This window comes from Coturnix japonica, chromosome 4 (assembly GCF_054131305.1).
Source record: "Coturnix japonica strain WE chromosome 4, WE-NBRP24, whole genome shotgun sequence".
Classification (NCBI taxonomy): domain Eukaryota; kingdom Metazoa; phylum Chordata; class Aves; order Galliformes; family Phasianidae; genus Coturnix; species Coturnix japonica.
The window spans coordinates 12,502,844-12,524,389 of record NC_140666.1 but is presented as its reverse complement, the minus strand read 5'-3'; the positions used below and the strand labels follow the sequence as shown (position 1 = coordinate 12,524,389).

The window sequence follows — 21,546 nt, the reverse complement described above, 5'->3', positions numbered from 1 at the left end:
GCTGTGACTAACATTTTTCATCCACCCTCCACTGAAATCAAGTCAGTTTCCATTGACTTCCACAGCTGCTGGGTCACCATTTGCTTAAGTGTTTCCAGACTTCGGCCCTGCAGCAAACACCTTCAGCTGAGAGCCCTCAAATATTTTAGTACTTGCATAAGCAAAGCAGATAACATCTGTAACAAGGTTTGGTTCTTCTTGGTCTTCATCAGTTATTGCTTCTGAGTGGATACATGTTCATCCATATATCAAACAGATAACCCGTGTGTACAGTTGACAGGTAAGCAAACAGAGGTTAAACTAGATGTTTTGTATGAAAGATTCTCACGATAGAAAGATAAACTGTGATAAATGGGAAATGCTCATCATGAACTCCACACAAGAGCGATCTCCAGAGAAAGAGATCCTGCCTTAGTGGTGGTCAGCCCTTAAATGAGATCTGGGAGAGATGGAGCCAAGCTCCAACCCCTTCAGGTGGCACAGCTGAATTACCTTCACCTGTGCTCCCACAGCTGACTCAATGCTTGCCTCAGGTGGTCAATCAGAGGTTCAGGCTGTGATCAAGTTTCCTATACACCCATGTTTATCAAACAAAGGGTGAATTTATAGTAATACAGGGTTTTACTTTTAACATAGCAATGGGATTTGCAGAGGAATCTCTTATTGCCACCTCAAACATCCTTAGTTTTATCTTGCTGTTCATAACTGCCCTCACCATGTTCTTTTTGCATGGTGTCAGGCTCAGCATGAGTTTCATGTTCCACATCTGAAAAATGGATTCTGGATATTAGATCAAGATTAAGTCCCTTTATTAATTTTAGCTTCAACTCTTAGTCTCATAATAATCATAATAATAATAATAATTTTAAGGAACCCACTGGCTAATGTCAGTAAAGTAAGTGTTTAAGTGGCAGAGAGGTTTTTCAAAGCATGACAAATTTTGTTTTGCTTGAGTCTGCAGCTAAAATCAAATCAATTAGTAAGCTGAGGACCATGAAAACACACACACAACTGGGTTAGATCATTGGGATGCTCGTGAGAAACAACAGGTACAGCATGGGCTGGGGCTTACAGCTCAGGGAACACAAACAGAATTCCTCACCCTGCTACAAGTGCCTCATTCCATTTTGGCTGTCATGTAATCTCTCTGTCCCCCAGGGCACTACCTGCCTGGCTCTGGTACAGCCACTCAGTCCCTGCTTTGTGGCTGCATTCACCCAGTCTACACAAGCATTTTTACCTTCTCTCTCAGTTCAGTTTCCCCTTTCCTCAGGAAGCTTTTATTAAAGCTATAAGGCTATTTACAGAAGGTTTAATCCCCAATACTGAGCTTGCTTGTGGTCTTTGTTCTCTATCTCAAACAAGTAGACAGCGTTCCCATGAACTGTGTGCTTCACATTTGCTTCGTAGTCAGGAAAAAGTCAGTCTGCGAGCACTTGACAAAGGCTTTGTTTTGCAAGCAACAACAACAAAAAAGAAATAGTCATGGGAAAATTACAAACTCCTTGGCACTAAGGAAATTATGACTGCAATTTCCTGAGCTCCATGTGCTGGAGGAGCTGCAGCAGATAGCAGTCAGGCAGCTTTCTCTACTGAACAGTTTCAGCCACAAAACCAGGCTATGGGATCTACCTGTGCTGGACTTCTCCTTTCCTTCCATCTCAGAAGGGATTTGCAGCTGATTTAGATCACAAAGGGAGCACAGGTGTGTTTTCTGTGGTTTTAAACCAAGTTTTCTGGGAATCAGCTTTTACGCCAAAATGAGAGCTCTCTTTTTAACTGAATTCTGCTGAAGAAAAGTGATTCAGAGACGGTTTGAAATCAAAGCTGAAAGAGACCCAAGAGAAAGAGCTCAGATACGTGCATGGATACAGAGAAACTGCCTTCCTGCCACTTTCATACTGAAATAAATCCTTTCGGTAAAAACAGATTGAGATTTTTCCCTTCGGCAGCTCAAGCGAGGGAACAGAAGAATGCACTGAACCAACAGTGGGGAAAAATATTTGGCAGTAGGCACTGTGGATCTGAGGAAGAACGTGAGAGGTATGCTGAGGCCGTTTAGATGAGCAGCACCCTGCAGCAAGGAGCCATCTGCACATGGCAGAGGCTGGTGCATACACTGACCTCGTAGTACGCTGCACAGAAACCCTTTCTCTCCATACACACAGGGTCTGGGGGGTGAAAATGCTGCCAGAACAACATTCAGGGACTCATCAGTACCTCGTGTCACCCTTCCCAAGGCTTCTGGTGCTTGGTAGGTGCAGGGGTGATGCTGGGATGTTGCCCTGCAGCTGGAGCCAGCCCTTGCCCTGTGCTCTGCCTCCTGGGAGCAGCTCTGCAGCAATGCCCCTGGCTCCTGCAGAGAGGTTTGTGCCCCTTGGGCAAGGCTGCGAGTGTCCCTGGCAACTCAGAGCCACAAACACGGAGTGGTCAGAGCCAAGAGGGACCAGCCAAACTTGAAACCTGGTAACTGCGGTGTAAATATTTACACACTGCGCCTTGGCTTGACTCATTCTGCTACATCAGGAGCCCGGCCAGCCACAGAAGTCCAGGTATTAACTGTCCCATTTGTTGTGATCCAGGACTTCCAGCCGCACTGTGATCCCACCGCCTCGATGTCTCGAATCAGCCCCAGAAAAATGCAGGTGCTCCTCACACTCCTCTTCCCAGCTCAAAGGTGCTCCAGTCTTGGCAGATCTACAAGCTATAATCTGGTGCAATTGGGAGCACTGTTGGATAGGGAAACTCTGGGATGATCATCTTTTTCCAGGGAACTTTTTACTCAACCCTTACACCCTTGTCACGAGTGCCATCAGTCTATTATCAGCTCTGTCATCGCAGCACAGGCTGATTCCAGCTGAAGCTACACATTGCTGGTGGGAGCTGAGTTTAGGCATTCAACTGTGCCAAACGGTGCTGGCATCTCACTAGTGGGACAATAGCACTGAGCCCTTTAAGGCAGCTGGCCCAGTGCTAAGGCATTTTATTGACAGCAAATATCTCTGCAACAAAGCTCCAGCTGGCAAACCAGTCCAGGAAAAGCAGGAACCAAGTCACAGGGGAATTCATTTGCCTTTTGTAACAATTGGGGCATTCTCATGCGAGCAGCAGGCACAGCTCTGAGATCCCAGGGTGGAAAACATGACCTTGTGCATTTGCAGTGTTGTATCTCCTTACCTGATGGTCACACCTGCTCTGTCAGAGTCATCCAGGATCCAGCACTGCCTTGGTGTTGCACCTTGAAAACAAACAGCAGTGCAAATAACGACCTCAGACCACTCAGCCTCAGCTAGATGGCTTTTTCACATGGTGATGTTTGCATTTACTCCAATGCTAAAAAGCACAGCAAGTCTGTTGTTCCTCTTGTAGCTCTGGGAGCTTGAGAAGCAGATTTAACCATCCATCATCACAGAGGAGACACTTCAGAGTGCTGTAGAGGATGAGGGTGCTGCAGGAACTCTGCCATCCTTGGGGTTATGCCTATAGAGCTACTAAGCAGGAAGGATTCATTCTGGGATGGACAGTAGCACTGGAGGGGCAAGGAAGGTGCAGCAGATGCGTTCCAGGTGAAGAACATGCCTACAGGTGGCCCTCCAATTGTCTCTAATTAGCCCATCCTAAATCAGAGGCAGTTGCTGGGTACCTGCAGCCATGGTTTAGGTGTACTCAGAGGAAAGAGAGTGGTGAGGGGAACTATTCCTACTGTCCATCTCAGCCTGGGTACATTTACACTGTGAAGTGCTTTGATGCTCAGTGGTTGGTATCCTCATCCTCTGCTGGAGGGTGCTAACCTTGCTGCTGCTGGGAGAGCAGGTACCCTGCAGGAAGCCAATGGCTGCAATTTGTACACTTTTTATCTTTGCTTGCATTCCTGGCAGCTTATGCATACAAGAAAGGGAGTGACATTCACACATACCCTTAGAAGTATCTATGACTGCACTATTCAGCTGAATGCTCAGGGCTGGGGATCGCAGCCTTATACGGGCTCCTTGGGGCAGAGCACTGCTGGCACCTCTGGTGGGAGGACAGATGGTGGAACTGCCTGTGAAAGGCCAATTAAGAAACATCAGCTCCTTTTGTATTTATGCATGTCTGAAAGTTTGTCAGTAAATCCGAAGTTTTCCTACATGGCAGTCCTAAACATTAGAGAGTTTCCTAGGGAGCTGAGTGTCAGCCAGGACCTGCTTCTTCATTTCACTGCTTGCCTTGTTTGCCAGCTGCTCTTCAACCACAGACACAGGTGGCTGAGGGATGCTTGCAGCTCAGTATTGGAGGAACAGAGTAGACCTTATGGCCAGCAGGACACTGGAGATGGACAGTTGCTGTCCTTTGCAATATTGCCATCTAGAGGGCCCAGCAAGGACAGAAGATCCTTGTGTGCCACCATGAGGTAAGGAGTAAAATTCCAAAGCTTTTTATTTTTGTCATTTTGCCTTAAGTGAGGGGTTTCCCAGCATGGCATGGAGGTGGTGAGCCAAGCACACAACACTCAGGCATGAAAATACAGCACTGCTCTGAATGCAGGCCTGTGGTTTGTTTGAGGCTGTAGATACACAGTGTTGGCCAATTCCCAAGGCTTGATTGATCCCGTATGAGCATAGTGGCTTGGCTGAAAGCTGCCCGTGACCTCTCCAATTAATTGAACTAATAGAATGGGGGCTACTCAACAGCTCTGTGCACCCACCTGCAGTGCAAGTCTATGCTGGATCTGCCTCTCCCTCCCTCCAGAGCAGCACCTGTGCACTGCTGCCCCTATTGCAGACTCTCAGCCCCAATGCCTATGCTGCAAAACAGCTCCATGTGCACTGGGGAGCGTTGGTGTGCTGGAGAGAGCATCCAGCAACAGTGAGCCCGAGGGCCCCACAGTCATCTGCCCTATTTCAACACAGTTTAATTGTAAGGGGTGTGCTGCACTTCTCCGGGGGGCTTGTGAGGATAAGGAGCAGCCAAAAGGCATTTGTTTGATCACTAAACTGTGCCCTTGCACAGAAGAGTTCCCCTGTTCTGCTGGCACAATCAAGTAGCCTTGCTGTCTTTTACAAGAGCCAGAATGGATCGACGTAGGCTTGGAGCAGCAAGACCTATACATCCACAAAAAGGTCCAAGAAGGTAAAGCAGCACCTCTTCTCTTTGCTACAGGTTTCTTTCTGTGTGAATTAAGGAAACATTACACACAATTCCAGAAAAAAGAAAAAAAAAAAGATATTTTATAGGCCCAGAATCCTTTCACAGTACAACGCAACAGTAAAGGGTTTAGTGTAAACAGAAGGTCCAATAGTGATCATCAGCTATCACAGATCAGCTGCACAAAACACCACAGCTACAGGGTTAATGCCATTACCACACAAATCGACAGTACTAGTACAAACCATAACTTTACCTACAGTGCTTTTTCCTGTGCAAAAACCACGACAACTCAATTCACAGGAGGAGGGCACCTTCCCTGTATTTTTGTGTGACATGTCCAATTCCTCCTCGGAGTTGTCCCATTTGGCAAAGGGTCTTGGGGTCCAGGACACCTCCTTCCCAGCCCCTGCAGCACACAGAGCAGTACAGCTCCATGCCCCAACCCGGCACTTGTGGGCTCCGTGCTGCAGAACAGGGAAGGGAATCGGCTGAGGATCAGATGAGTCATTTACTGCATCACCCCCAAACTGCAGCGTACATTCAATTATTTCAAAGAGTTTTGATTAAATAGTCCTGTTTATATGATGTATGGATAACAGCAGCTCATAGGTACCCCATTAAATCATCAATTGTTAATCTATTTATTTTTTTTAATGTACTAATTGAGCCGTGACCGCCATCAAAAGCTGAGGCTTACAGTAATCTGTTGGCAAGCTTGAAGAAAGTGGATAAATGATTCAAGTAGGAGGGTTGGAGAAAGAGAAGGATGCCACCAAGGCTGTGGCATGGGCTGCAGCTCTGCACCTCAGCCAGGATCACAGGAGGGAAGCCCTGCAGCACCCACGTGCTTCTGCTGCTGCACGGAGCCCAGCGCCTGCGCCGTGTTGAATTCATATTCTGACCACACAGGAAAAAGCAAGAGGTGGTTATTTATCATACCTCTTGAAAAAGGCAAAACCAAACAAAAAGGATGGAGAGGTGATGTAGTAAACCTAAATCCAACACTTTGTTCTTTTATTATTATTATTATTATTACTATTATTATTTATTTTAATCATTTATTTTTCCAAACACATGGAGTTAAGTTACAGATGCCATATAAAATGCACACTTTATGGAATTCCTGCATAGCAGGAAACAAAGAGCCTAACGCTAATCCGACAGCTACGTTAACAGCGGGACTGCCATTTATTGGTGCAAGGAAGATTCCCTACCTAAATATAAACCGAGTGCACCCTCCTTCTAGAGGGGTCCTATGGCAACACATATACATCTTGTTCAGAAGGAAAAAGAAAGCTTTTTCTTGGGGACAAACTGCCAAAATAACTGGTTTCGCATCCATAAATTTAAGGCAATGTTACTTAGACCTGAGAAAATGAAAGAAAAAAAAAAAAAAGAAGTATATATTTGAATTGATTTTCTCACCCATAAATACACAGTCAGAATTTCAGTGTCTCCTGTCTCCTTTAACTCTCAGGTGCCACCGGGGAAAACAGCCATAGGGAAACTGCTCTGAGGTCTCGGGGTCGGATCCTATGAGATGCACAGTTCATTCCAAGGAAAGCTGCTGGGAGCTGGGAGGGCTCACCCTGCCCTGGCTCTGTCAAATACACTCCTTTTAAACACCTCTGTCTGAGACCTCTGGAGTGGGTTAACTCCAGAACGTGCTACAGTGAGTTGGTAACCTTGAAAGGTTCGTATAGCAAAACTGCAGCTAAAACAGACAATAAAATCACATACAGTGAATTTCGGTGCTTTCCTCCATTGAAGAAGGAAAAAAAAAAGGATGCCAGGGTTAATAATTTCAACGCACCTTTATAGCCTTTCCTGTCACTATTTGACATTCCTGTCAAATCCTGTAACACTAGTGTGGAATCACAAATTGTTCTGTGCTCTTCCTTGGGAAAAGAAAAATAATAAGAAGAAAATCAACTGGCAAACATTGCTCATTAAATGGTAAAAGACGTGAGAGAGATCAGGTGGGGATTACAGACACACAGCATGCTAACGCTAAGGAGTTATTAAACAAAGTGCAATGATTTCGACCATACAGGAGGACGGATGGATGGACAACTCCATTCGGTACCACCCAGGTGCTGAGTGCCCCCGGGGAAGCGTGGAGGCACCGTGGCAGCCTGCAGCCATAGGGGCTGGCCGCGCTCTGGTCCAGCACGTCCACGACTTCAGCAGAGATTTGCTTGCACAAAGACACAGTCGCTTCCCAAATGTGAAATCTGGTCGCCAATTCAGGGTTTGCTGGCTGCTTCTAGAAGGCTGCTGAAAGACAGAGTTGGCCCTAAAACCTGTGCACACCCTGTGTGGTTTCTACGGGACCAGCTCCTTCTCCAGCACAACCCACCCCTCCATCAGGCTGTTAGGCTGGAGGGTCTGCCATCAGCCCTGGGCAGAGCTGTCAGGTCACTAAAACCAGAAAATCTCTAGCTCAAGGTTCCCACAAAGCCAATGAGAGCCCACAGTCTGGTGTTCTGCTGACATATTGAACACCAATCTCCAAAGATCAGAGGCAAAAACTGACCCTCATCTGAGCAGAAAGCAACTCCTGCTGCTGGACAGCACCTCCTGCATTCAGAGGAGGGATGGGGAGTCAGCTCCCTTACTTACCTAGCTGGGAACAAAACCCTTCATCAAATCACACATTACAGAAGCTCACTGTGTGCAAAAGACTCTTAACGCTAAAACGGTTCCACCCTACACAGTGCAGTCAACACGGTTTTTAACTTAAAATTGCAGCTTGTTCTTTACAAGTGCTTGGCAGAGAATATTTATATTCTTCTGACACCATATAAATAATATTTATACAGCTTAAACATTTTGAGACATGCATTAGACTTTAGGTAGTACACATTTCTTGATCATATATGCAAATATTACTGTCAATTAAACCAAGCAGCCTTACGCTGGGCCGTGCCTCGCGCTATCCAGGACGCTTGATGGCGGCTCCGAATCGTCCATGGGAAGGACCAGGCGTGTCCCCCTGATCACAAGTTCATGGTCCCCAAAAGCCAGCTCTCGATCGAGCGCATCCTCAGAGCTGTTCCCCACAAAGCGCCGTGGCACGTTGCTGGATGTGACCGAGTCGGTGTTGATGGTAGAATCCCCGTAGGTCAGGCTGATGTCCCCATCATTCAAAATGAGGTCGGAGTCATCGTCCTTCAGCTGCTCCTGGTTCTGGGTGATAAACAGAGGGGAAAGTGATGTATAACGTTTCCCAAACAGCTGTGTGAAATCACATAGTCATAGAATACCCTGAGCTGGAAGGGATACATAAGGATCACTAAGTCCAACTACAACAGGATCACCCAAACATCGGGGTGCTGAACAAGCAGAGGTGCTGTACTGCAGCCTTTCCTACACTGTGGCCCTGCAGACTTGGGAAACACCTGAACCTCCCTGCTGGAAAAACCTGAGAAAGGATACCCAAGTTTCATGGAGCCAGCACCAAGAACTGCCACCCACATAGCATATGTTCCTCCACGGCCAGTCAGCTGAAAGAGCAACATGCTCATGGGACTCAGCCCGTGTATCTGACTTCCTCCTTGGCATCCAAAGGCAGCAGAGGAACACAAGTACATCAAGCCCCACTGACACTGCCAAAGAGGTGGCACCACCAGACTCACCTCATAGGCCTGAGGGCTCGTCAGGCAGCGGGCTATGGGCCCACAGCAGCCCGGCAGTGTGGTGGTGAGGGGAGGGCCGCTGTGTGTCAGCAGAGGCTTCAAGTAGCTGCAGGGAGAGGTAAGGAAGAACAAGGAACACGAGGGGAGAACAGCAGTATCAAAGAGTCAGGGTGGATGCAGCAGTGGGGCTTGGTGTCTGGGGGAAATCACAGGAAGGAAAGAAACACAAATCCCTGGAACCACAAAATTGAAAGGGATAACCAACCCAACAAAAGGGATATGAGTGGATCAGGGCACTGCATGAGACTACGCAGCATCCATTGTTTCATCATCCTGCACCTCTCAGCCTGGCATATGTTAGCTCATGGCAAAGCATTTGAGAGGGAGAGACACTGATCCAGCAGGAGGGCCATAAAAGGGAACATCCCTCTGCCTCTGTGCCCTTCTGCCCTGGGGAACAGGCACCAGAGACCTTTGGGGACCTTCTGGGTTTCTAGGCTGGGAACACAGCTTCGGACTGAGCCAGCACTGTGCTAAATGGCCATGGGACAGGGAAGTCAGTGCTGACTCATCTGCAAAGCTGGCATGAGGGATTTAGCACAGCCCCGAGCGCAGCTCAAGGATACTTGTGATCGAAGTTGTACCACATGCGGAACAGCCAGGCGCTTTCTGCCTTGGTGCTCCTCCTCTCGCTCTCTGGGACGCCCTGTGAGAAAGCAAAATGTTATCAGTAGAAGAGCAAAATGTTGAGATTCCAGGGAATGCAGGAGAACGCCTTCCTGCTCCCCTAGCAGAGAGCTTTGGGCACAGTGAGCACATGGACCTCACTCAGATTTTCTGCTGGGGCCTTCCAGCTTCTGGCCCCAGAGGTTAGTGCCTTGCAGCCAGCAGTGTGCCCAGCCATCATGCTTAACAGCAGCTGACAGGGCCAGACTCTTTCTAATCTCCCTTGAGGTTTAATATGCAAATAATCACGTGCCACGGGCACTCAGTGCTTCCTTTTAGCTGGAGAAAAATACAAAACTGTTCAGAAGGTTCTATGAATACAATTACACATTTCATGGCAATTTGGCTTTTGGATTCCAGCTGCCTTGCTCTCCAGGAGGTGAGCAACCCAGGCAAAGGCTCTGAATGAAACAAGCCCCTGGGGTGCAGAAACCAGCCAGAGGCAAAGCCACAGCACAGCTGGGCTGCAGCACTCATCACCACCAGTGGTCCCTGCTCGGTCATGTGGCTGCTCCCAGCACACAGAGGCACAGCAAGACTGGAGATGCTACACAAAATGGGGCAATGAATGGCACTTTTGTCCTGCACAGGATGCTGGGATGGCAGAAAGCCTCTGTGTCACACACATTTTGATATTAACTTCAAAGACAGAGACAAAATGTCTTGGAGCAATAACACTGACTGTCTAAACACTGCAATGAAACACTTCTGAGGCTTCCTTTCAGAACAAAAGAAAACCCCATTACAACTCCAGAGGGCACAGAAAAGCAATGACTCAAGCTGACTGCAAACTGCTGAACATCCTCCCACAGTAAGAAGGAAGCAGAGCAGAGGGGAGCATTCCCAGGCTCCCATAACCACCCCAAGGAGAGCAGTGCAAAGACCAAAAGCTGCACTCACCACATTCTCCTGATCTGCATCCACACCGACCCTGAGGAGGAGAGAACAAGCACAAGGTGAGCACAGGCAGTGCCTGTGGGTGTGTGCTGCCTGTCATGGGGAAGGATGGGAGCTCTGCAGCTCCCGTGCCCATGCAGCCACACTGGTGGCCGTACTCACCGAACGTTCAGGCAGGACAGCATGGCCGTGGTGCCCCCACCAAAAACCCACACGGTGAAGAAGACGATGAGCAGCGTGGTGCTGAACATCATCTGCCGGGCGTAGGTGGCCGTGTCACGGATGGCAAGGGCAAATGCCATGGCTCCTCGCAGCCCTGTGAGAGGAAGGGACAGTGGAGTAGCTACCAGGAACAAGGTTTCACCTCTGTTGCAGGTTTCCCACTGTCCAGACCCCCCCACTCCACCCAGTGAGTCCCACAGAGCCCTGTCCTGCCCATCCCTGAGAGGTGGCTCAGTTGGGAAGCAATGTGCAACGTGCATGGAGGCAAGGATACAACAGCGTACCAGCAAACATCATCATATGCTGCAGATTTGTTCCAATCTTATTTCTCCTCCCCAAATTCAGTAGAAATGACAGTGGGTAAATATTGGCAGCTCTTCCTAGGAAGATAGCAAGCTGTGTTTGTACTTGTTAAGGAAACTGTTCTTGTGTCTCCCATCGTATCCCACCTCTGCACACAGAGCTGATTCCTGCTGAATACGAGGAGCTCCGTAAACACCAGCACTTGGGATGCAAAGAAAACAACCCAGTTCAGTGTGGGAAGAGCATGCTATGCATCACCAAAGTGAAGCACACACGGCAAATCAGGAATATCACACAGAGACCAACACAAATAATCAGGGGAAATGATGAGGGCAGGTCTGACAAGAGAGAAGAGAGGAAAGACACCACTTCCCACTGCACGTTCTCCTGTGCTATGCTCCTTCTCAACCACTACTTGGCCTTTGCAAAGCTCAGGTTTTCACAGCTTCCACAACCCCTGCCATTCCTCAGCACACCGCACAGCTCGGCCTGAAGCTATAAGCAAGGCCTCATTCCCAAAGACTATTCAGCAAAATGAAAGCAGCAGCAGCTGAGATGGAAAATAAATACCCTAATGCTCTGTTTCCATAGCCTGTGAGGTACAAGGAAGAGCAGCCCCTCCATACCACTTTTCTCTTTGAAGCTGTATCTTTTAATACCAGCACCCAGATGGCAAAACTAATCTTGCAGCCACCAGTATTCAGTGCAGCCTCGAATAATATGTAAAATGCTCTCAGCTTTTATCTTCTCTCTTGAACATCATGAATTTGCATAAGAGACGTATCTCGTGTTCCTTCTCATGAATGAGCCACTTCATCAGTGAGCCCGTTCCTACTGAAGAAGCAGAGCACATCATTTCAATCTGAGCACCCATATGCATTTCCATGCTCCTTGCTTCCTTCACCCCACTGCAACGTTGCAAATGCTAAGTGGGGAAATTCAGCAAACCCCACTGGGAACTCACAGGTCAGCACTGGTGAAGATAACATTTACTCATCTGTATAAACATGCTTCGGTGCAGGCAAAGGGTGAAAATAATTCTGCACATCTGCAATGGCTTCCCTGCAATATGAACAAATGCTTTCAGATCCTCACTTTTCTGAGATGTACCAGGGCTGGTAGTGTGTCCTCAATAGCATCAGCCAGCAGAAGGAAAAATCCTTTCTCACTCCATCACTCAGAAGCATCTCCTGTAGCTCTACTATGCTATTTTGACAAAAAAGGTGCTTTTTTTCCCCCCGGAGTTAATCAAAGATAATAGAACAGAACAAAGGAAACAAACTACTCCATCAAGAGGTGTCTATCTGCAAAGCCACTCCTGTGCCACACAATGAGGCATTACATTCACATCCAGCCCTGAGCACCTGCAGAAGCCCATGGATGGGCCTTGGAAGCAGGCAAGACAGCAAAGAGGAAGAAAAGCTGGGAAAACATCATCATAAAAAGCCAGCAACAGCATCATTACACAGGAGAAATCCTCTTTTAGAAATAAAGCTGAGTGGGGGAAAAAATGTCTTTGTATGAAAAACCACAAACCAGGAATGAGGAACCTCTCCTTTTCTTACTTATAAACGAAGAAAAATAGACTCTAAAGGATACAAAAGCCCCCACCACGAAGGTAGGGTTAAAGATGTGGTTCTGGAAGGTGAACAGTGCAAGTCCCATGTAGGAGAAGATGAAGTTTTCTGCCAAGAAATTCAGAAGTTCGAACAACTAAAAGAGGAAAACAAATGAGAAGGAAGTTAAACACAGATTTAACATGAAGAACGTTAGCCCATCCATCACAGAATATACACTTCTGCAGAAGCAACCCCATCAAAATGCAGCTGCAGACTGGCAGATGCCCTTCATTCTGGATAGAGAGAATACTGAACTGCAGATCTGGGGGATGAAAGGGGCTCTCACCTGCTTAGTTCTGTGCTGGGACTCTGTAGATAAGTTGTTATAGGTGTAATGGGCTTGCGTGATCCCACAGAAGAGTACAGCCACCACACCTGAGGAGCACAGCATCGCGTTAGATTCCTGGCCACAAAAGGGGAGCTAAGCTGCACCCCAGCAGCGTGGGGTTCAATGCAATAATCCTAAATCCCAGAGCAATTAAACCCATGGAAGCAGAGGGAGAGCCCTCTGCAAGAAGCAAAACCCAACGGCACCATAATCCCTAATTTCTATCTATGATCCAGGAACATTTCTATCCCAGATGGAGCTGGAGCTTGCCTGTAAAACCACATGCTTCAGCCAGCAGGAAGGTGCTCCAGGACATCAAGAAGAACAGGCCAGTCTCCAGCAATGGGAACTCCCGCAGCTTGGTGAACTTGGTGACGTTGCAGATGGTTAAGGACAACTTGGAGAGCAACTGTATGTGAAAGGGTGTGCAATCTGCATGTCACAGCAGCACTGTGCTGCCTGCCCCCAGAAAGGCCATGGGGCTGCCTTTCATTCACTTAGGCACACGATCATGAAACACTGAGTCTGGGTGAAATGCAGCACAGCTAAAGAGGAAGCTGTTACAAAAAAGCTCAGGGGGGTGGGGGAAAGAGAACACAAAGAAAAGGATATTAAAGCTGTCACAACTCCAGTAGCTGCTCCCATTGCAAAGGATCCACTGAATATCCCCAGGAAGATCCCGATGGACTTGAACATTGCAGTGACATCAAACGTGTGGCTGTTGTCACCCGCTGGCTGGTATGCAACAATTGAACTGAAAGAGGGGAGAAAAGCACACACAAGAACAAAACACTCCTTAGTCTGCTTATCAAAATGCTACGACTGCTATGAACCGTGAGCATGAGAAAACAGAGCAGTGGGGAGGGAGCAAACTGCCCCGGCCCACTTGGGTCCACTAACTCCTGGTTAACCATCCCTTGGCTGCCTCTCAGAAGTAACCTTTGGGTAGTTGTTGTTTAACCTTCCGAGTTATGCTGGAACAAAAGGTTACCGTCACCCAACACTTCCTCCAGCTTCCCCCCAAATAACAGACCAACACATTTCTGCAACACAAATGATAAACCAACACTTTCCAACTTGTAATGGCTCCCTTCTTCCCTTGCTAAATTTCCCCGCTATTCATAAAGTTTAATTCTTCTACATCATCTTTACACTGCAAGCCACAGGTTTCATTTCTTTCACCCATCTTCTACTTCCCATTCACTACCATGGTCTCATCCTGTGGTTTCGTTGTTTTGTGTGGGTTTGTTTTTTCAAATCCCAGTTGGTTTCCCCCTGTTTGGATGCTGGTTGGGCACTTGACCCTTTTGCAGCCTTTCTTTTGGTTTTGCTTTTTGCACCACTAATAAAGCACCATTGCCTGCGCCCTCTGGGAGCCGTGCATCAGCCGCTGTGAAATCCCCTTTGGGAGAAGCAAGCTGCAGCCCAGCCCCACACTGCACACCATTTTTCAGTTCTGCCTTCAGTTCCCCTTTGCAGCCAGGTTCCCTGCCACCAACTCTGCCACAAAGCACCTCCTTGCAGGGCAGGAGTGATGCAAACAGTTCCAGAAATGCTCGTTTTAGTAAATGCAACCCAGTCCAGAGCTCACAGTGCTGCCTCCACGTCAGTAAAACCCACGCAAGCAGCATGACAAGTATTCCAGAAATGTTTTCTGCATTAGTCGTAGCTATAAGTTAACCTGTCACAACTGCAGACACGATATATTTCCAGATAAGCTCCCACGATGACAACACAAAGGCAACGCGGATAAAATATGCCCCACATGCAGAGGACATCAAATATTAAAGAATATTATAAAACACTCTTTAGAAAGGCAGCCACTTTCTGGTGCGGGCACTCAGCACGGGATACCAGCTCCAGCAGTGCCTGTGTCTTGAGGCACAGACAGTGGGCAGAGGAAGCAGACAGCTGCTTTAGCAGCTATTCCCAAACTAACACAGTGTTTGTGGGTGGGGGGCAGGCAGGAGCTGACAATGAGCAAAGGGCTTCAGTGGGATCCTGTGGCTGGCATAGAGATGCAGTGCTTCTGGCATGTCAGAGAGGCTGTGTCAGCAGCCATCAGAGAGCACAACTTCGTGCAGCAAGACACTGTAACTCCAACCCACACTACCCAGTATTGTCTTCAAGGGGGAGAGTGATCAAAAGATCACTACAGCCTCTGAGGACACTCAATAGGAAGTTCTGGTATGGGCAGCACTGATGCTCCTGTTTTACAGGAGTGAGGCCTGTTGGCTCCCCACAGTGCCCAATGTGTAATGTATGAAACAATTAAAAGTAAAAACAGAACACACTTACGAAGACAGCACTATGGCAACGGCATCATTGAGGACGCTTTCACCAAAGAGAAGGGCATACAGCTCAACATCAACCTGGAGTTCATGGAATATGGCAAGAACAGTCACTGACAAACAGAAAAACAGAGAGACATTCAAAAAGGTGCCGTCAGTTTGGTGGCATCAAAGACAAAAGGTCTCTTTTAGAAAGCTGCCTTCCTGTACTTACAGCAACACCAGCTACACCCCCTGTGCTCTTCCTGCCATCTTTCTGTTCTTTAAGACACAGATTTGTTTTATGATTGACTTTCCCATCCTTTTAGGAAGACACATCCTGGGCGTTAGGTCTACACCCTAATGCAGAGAGCAGAGCCTGCTGCCAGGGGCTGCTAACTCCAGCCAGCTCCTTGGGGTGACCTTCCCAACAATGGATGTGGCTCTGGGCAGCCTGGTCTGGTGGTTGGTGACCCTGCACATAGCAGGGGGTTGGAACTGGGTGACCACTGTGGGCCTTTTCAACCCAGGCCACTCTATGATTCTATGATATACGAGTAAGATAAATATATTGGAACTCATGTCATGAAGATCAGTTTTCTGTTAGATTAACCCATTCCAAAATGCCATCCAAACGGAGGCTGAAGGCACTTGGTTTCATTAAGGTTGAACTAAAACCTCCCACACGGTACATCTCATTCTGCACTCGCCACTTGTGCAGGATGTCAGAAGCAGACAGCACACCTGTCCCAATGGACCCAGAAAAGCTGAAAGAGAGCCTGGACTTCACAGCAGACCAAGATTAAGAAAAGCAGAAGTTTGCTAAGTATTAACACATCTATTAACACATAACTGGAAGGAAACAAAAGGGAAGAAATCTGAAAATGGGAAACCGTGCAGGTTTCAGATCTCTCCTTTCTTCCCCTCTTCCCCAAACGCAAGCAAAACAAGGGAAAAAGAACACCTGACATACCTGGGTCGGTAGCTGATACAATGGCCCCAAAGAGGAGGCAGTCAGTGAAGTAGAAGTCTCCCCCGAGCTGCCCGGTGACCTTCATCAGCGCGACACAGCCGTACAGGACCGAGCTGCGGGAGCAGAAGAGGCCACTGCTCAGATCTGCAGAGCAAAGAGTTCCCCAGAATCTGCTAAAGTAACCCCCTAAAGCTGTCCAAGGATAGGAACACCAACGAGCTGCATTGCATGAACTCAGCCTGACGCAACACCAGAGTCCCGGAGCAGAGTACAGGACTGGAATTCAAAGCACCAGCAGCACAGCACCAAAGTACAGCACTGGGAGGAGATGGTGCTGAAACTCCACTGCCAACAACACGGCCAAGAAGAGCAGCAGCCAGGGAAATGGGACAGGCCACAGCAACACCTCTGGGATAGACTTCATGCCAACCCATTTCAGTGGCACAGCCTTGGCCTCAATACAAAACATCCCAAGCTTCCAGCCAGGAAGAGATAATGCAGGTGCTGAGCTTGGCTGAATCCCCTGGATCTCCAGTGGAAAACACCACACGTCCACGCACTGCTATTCAGAACAGGAATTATCTGGCTCCCTCTGCGCACACAAATGGTCTGAAACACAATCTGTGTTTGCCAGGCATCTGCCTCCAGCAAGTAAGGGCAGGACACGCACTGATGATCCTGCTCTCCACTTGTGTCTCTCACACTTGCTAGGACTGCACTTTCAATAACTTCAAGTCAGCACCTGTTTTTTCACCTGCCTGGCTGCATGTCTAGTTGTTCTGTATGAGGTGCAAAGGAAACACTGCATCCAGAGGAGCCCCAGGAACCTGCCTGACCTCCCAGCCCCATTCCATGCACAGCTCACAGCCCCCCCAGCACCGCCCGGCCTCAGCTGCTCACCCAATCACCAGGCAGGAAATCGCAGTGCCAAGAAAAGCGTAGGCCAGGATTGATCCCAAGTTCCTGAAGAAGTGCCTCTAGAAGGGAAAAAAGAAACAGAAGAAGAAAAACGGATGACACTTCTTCACTAACAGTATCTTTCAAGCTGCGCCAATGGATCGATACCTGCAGCAACCTGTGTCCAGTGCAAACACCACGAGCTGTGTGAGCACGGCAGCACAGTGTGCAGCCAGAGCAGCACAGTTGGTGCAGCATTAATAAACATGAGGATATTTCCCTGTACCGGTGTATTTAACAAGGTGCTGCTTCGAGCCTTGGGAACTGATTTCCTAATGCAGCACATGTTCTCCTTCCTTCTCCCGCAAGCTAAACAGGATCATTTTCCTCTCCCTTTCCATTTCAGAGCTGCTGCTTTCTAAAACCTCCCCACTTCCCAAAGTGTTTCAGAAGTTGGGCTGGCTGGAATGGCCCAGCTGTCACCCAAACCCCTGCACAAACCCAATGGCTGAAGTTGCCAACCCTTCCCAAGGCAAGGATGAGCCCCACAACCCTGCTTCCCTGTGTGCACTGGGAACACTGCACCCAATTCCGCAGCTGCTAAGCAAGATTCAAAGTACTATCAAGTATTAAAAATGCTCTGGGGGCAGAGGAACTGAAAATGTGGGCATTGTAAAGGTACGTACCCTTTTTAAGCTGTAGCCTGCATAAAATATAATTGGAGGAAGCAAAATGTTGAAAAACACCTCAGGATCAAAAGTCACCTGTAAAACGAATACACACAAGAAAAAGCAGAATGGTTTGTTAACATTTTGCAAGACAAAAGAGAAGGAAGAATGAGGTATGAGATACCCTGCATTCCCACCAGGTAACCAGAGAGGTGTCAGAGCTCTTTCAGACCCACAGCCCACAGTCTAAAGCAGCTCAAGTTAACATCAGCTGCAAGCACAGCCTCACTGCGTTGCACGTTAGCATGGAACCAAAGCAAATATTGATTAAAAGAAATCACTTAATCCAGCAGACACGGGGTTTCTGTATTTGCACACAAGCACTGTATGGTGGGGAGCACCCCATCTCCTTGCCAGCACCCTCACCTTCCTCAGCATCTCATTGTCCTGGACGTTGTTGAGCTCGTGGGCGCTGATTTCTCCCTTCAGAGTATACTCATAGAACTTCCCGCTGACGTTCACCAGCAGCGTGGCAGGGCTGGTCTGCACCTGGCAGCTCAGAGTCACGTTGTTGACATCACTGGGGACGTGGATGCCGTAGCGCAGGACCACACCGACCAGGACACCTGGGGAACGATGCACAAAGGGCCAGGGATGGATGCTGTGAGAAGCTGGAGACCTGATAGGATCGTGTATGACCAGCGGAGAAATATCTTTTGGCAGGGGATGAAAAAAGGTACCAGGAGCTGTTGTGAATGCTTTGATGACAGTGAGCATCTTTCTGTCCCAGGCCAGAGTGAAGGAGATGCTCATAGGCACTGGCCAGAACAGCACAGATGGTTTGGGGTTGCTTTTAGTGCCATCAGTTCCCTCATTCCAACCCAGCAGAGTCATTCTATGAACCTCTACACTCCTCCTTCCATGAAACAATGGGAATAGCTCCCTTCTTCCCCAGACAGCAAAACCCTTCCCAACAGGCAGTGGAGCCATACAGCCACCTCCTGCACCGGGGGAGCCTCCCAGCAGCAATCCTAGCCACAGTAACACGGGTAGCATTTGGGGCCAACCACTGTGCTCTGCTCAGTGCCCTGCACCTTTGTCTCCACACCACCAGCACCAACCCAAGGGTGAGTCAGCACTGCCTGCTGGGGTCCACTGGGGTGGATCTGCAGTTTATATGGCACTCCTCATTTGCTGCACAGCTCGTTAGCTGCATGCCAAGGTCTCATGTTCAGACCGATGGCACTTGCCAGCATCAGCTCCTCCAGCTCCCTCTCTCAGGCACAGTGCACTGAACACTCCCAGCAGTGCCTCCTGACAGCCACATTTTATGAGAACAGGATGTCCCATGGACCCTTCCCATTCAGCCTTCTTCACAAAAGGGTTGGTAAACTCCTTGCTTCAGGCAGTGCTGAGCCACAGAATTCCTACAGCCACAAACTTGTGTGGCAGCTGTCTGTCTCCTCAGCTGGAATCCCACCCAGGGACACCAGGGCTCGTGGCTTTGAAATGAGATGCCCTGCTCAGGGGAAGGAGGGAGAGGTTTCGGTGGCGGCTGGGAATTCAGGAAGGATCCTAACTCACCACCTCTCACCTCTTAATCCCTGTTCCAAAGAGGGGCTACATCTGATAGTGGTGCTCATCCCCGCCAGCTCGCTTACTCATGCAGCTGTTCCCAGCCCTGCATGCCAAACAAGTCCCTGCTCTGGCCAGGAACAGGAGAAGGAAGGGGATGGGAATGCTCTGGAGCCAACCTTCCCTGCTCACCTCCCATGTAAGGGAGCTGCCCAGAGGCTCCTGGCACAAACTCGACCCAGACAGCCCGACCTGTTAGACACCAGCACCAGCCCTGGGCTAAGCAGACCAAGCCCAGCACGTCCTCTTCTTTCTGATGGTCTCTTAGGAAATAGCTTAAAATCCCCTGGCATTTGAAGGGCTGTCCCAGCAGCAATCCATGAGCCACCCACCCGTATCAAAGTGGTACCAAAGTGAGAACCTGAAGCTGCGAGCAGCCAGGAGCTACAGGCAAGGCCAGCGAATTCATGCAGTCCTTCTGTGCAAAGCACAGGATTATTTTCACAGCATTCATCCCAACTTCATTAGAAAGAACAAAAGCCCATGGGCATTTTTTTGTGCCCCAGGTGCTGTTGAATGTATCTCAGCTAAGATTTAAAACACAGAGCAACAGATTATGACAGCAGCACCGGGAAGCCAAGGGCACACGTTAATCTGGACACCAAAAGGAAAGAGAAATGCAACGAGTACCCAAAAGCATTGAGCCAACACCCAGCTGGGATGAGTCCAGGGGCCAAGTGGGAACCAGTACAAGGAAACTGAACTTGTGGAGAAGCTCTGGCACATCCCCGCCAGCCCCCGAGCCGAAATAAAACAAGCCTGCTCATTTAATTGGCCTAAATGCTGAGTACCTGGGGTGTGGGAACCTCATTTCAAACTCTGAAATGAAGCCCAGGGGCTGCTGAGCACCTATTGTCTATCCCAGCAAAATAACTCCAGCTCCTGAACACCAGCCCTGAGCCAACAGTGCAATTTGTAAGGTATAAATCCACCCGAAGCAACAGCTTATAACTCAGGGTGAGAACACAGACACCAAGGAACTGTGATGTATGTCAGCAGGAAGAAATGCACACAGAAGTTCTCAGTTCTCGGGGTTTGTTTTTTCCCAACAAAAGACAAGCTGTTACAAACTGCTCCCCTGCCCTGATGTGAGGGGCTGTTTGCAGCACCTCCATGTCTTCCACCCACCTCCCCTGGGCTGAAAGCATCACAGTGGCCGGGCACAGCCAAGTTGAAACAGCACTGATTTTGTTCCCAGCGGCCTTGAGGTTGTTGCTGTAGCACAGTGGGGTCCCACCAAAACCACATCCCTGTTGTGACCCAAGGGACAGAACATAAAACGCTGTGAGAAGTCTGGATTCTCTGCCTGGCCAGGCAGGAGATGGTACTTTTTTTGGCCAACACTTCTCTAAGTGCAGCCTGTCAAAGAGCAGATGGAAATGATGTGTTTTAGATGAGGGCCGCCCTCTGAGAGCACAGCCAGGAGGTGATAACCGTGATGACAGGTGATAACAGGCCACGGGTGAGCTGGGCACCGTGTGCTTCCCCACCCCTTTCTGAAGGCCATTCAGCTGAGCCGTGGGCCAGCAGCAGGCACAGAGCACAGCACGGCTTCCTTCCACGGGGAGCTCGGCCACGGCCACGCGTGGCTGTGCAACACCAGGGATGGGCAGCACAAAGCGGACTGCAGCACCCACCAGGAGCCGCCTGTTGTGCGCCACGCTCATCACTCCTGCCCGGATAAAGCTCTGTTAATCATTCCCCATCACGCTCGGCCTTCAAACCACGTTTCCATCCGCAGCCCTCACCGTAGATCATGGCGAGCCCGGTCTCGTGGAGGAATCGTGCGCGGCGGTGCTTGAAGAGCCATATGGTGAGGATGGTGAGGGTGAGCAGCAGGATGAACACCAGCAGGTTGGCGCTGTCCTGACGGTGACTTTCCTCCGCCGCCTTCTCGGACACGATCTCCTCCTCCAACGCTCCGGGTCTCCCTGTCGCCGCCGCCGCCCCGACCCACATCCCGGCCAACAGCACCGAGCCCCGGCCCGGACACCGACACGGCCCCAACATCGCCCCGCCACGGCAGGAAGCGGCGCTGGGCGCAGGCGCGGGGCGGGGACGGGGCGCCGGGAGCTCGGAGAGGGGCAGGGGCTGCGGTGGGGATGGGGATGGGGGGCTGTGCGGGACGGGGGGCGGAGGGGTCGCGTGGGAGCGGGGCGACAGGGGGAACGGGCCGAGAACGGGGACACGGGAACCGAGCGGGGTGCGGCTGCCCGGCCTGCCCCGCCCGGCCGTGACGCCAT

At 49.4% G+C, this 21,546-nt stretch overlaps 1 protein-coding gene across 1 annotated transcript; it reads right to left on the bottom strand.

Moving 5' to 3' along the window:
* Positions 1-5,188: 5,188 nt before the first annotated feature.
* Positions 5,189-21,539, bottom strand: SLC9A6 (solute carrier family 9 member A6). Its single transcript, XM_085546144.1, has 16 exons — positions 21,052-21,539; positions 18,095-18,294; positions 17,687-17,764; positions 17,004-17,080; positions 16,104-16,216; positions 15,159-15,264; positions 13,473-13,614; positions 13,131-13,236; positions 12,819-12,907; positions 12,513-12,626; positions 10,895-11,006; positions 10,551-10,704; positions 10,392-10,422; positions 9,392-9,471; positions 8,766-8,871; positions 5,189-8,316 (listed from the first exon to the last, which is right to left on the bottom strand). Exons 1-16 carry the CDS (start codon positions 21,311-21,313, stop codon positions 8,041-8,043), a joined length of 2,046 nt encoding a protein of 681 aa, XP_085402270.1. The 5' UTR covers positions 21,314-21,539; the 3' UTR covers positions 5,189-8,040.
* Positions 21,540-21,546: the final 7 nt, after the last annotated feature.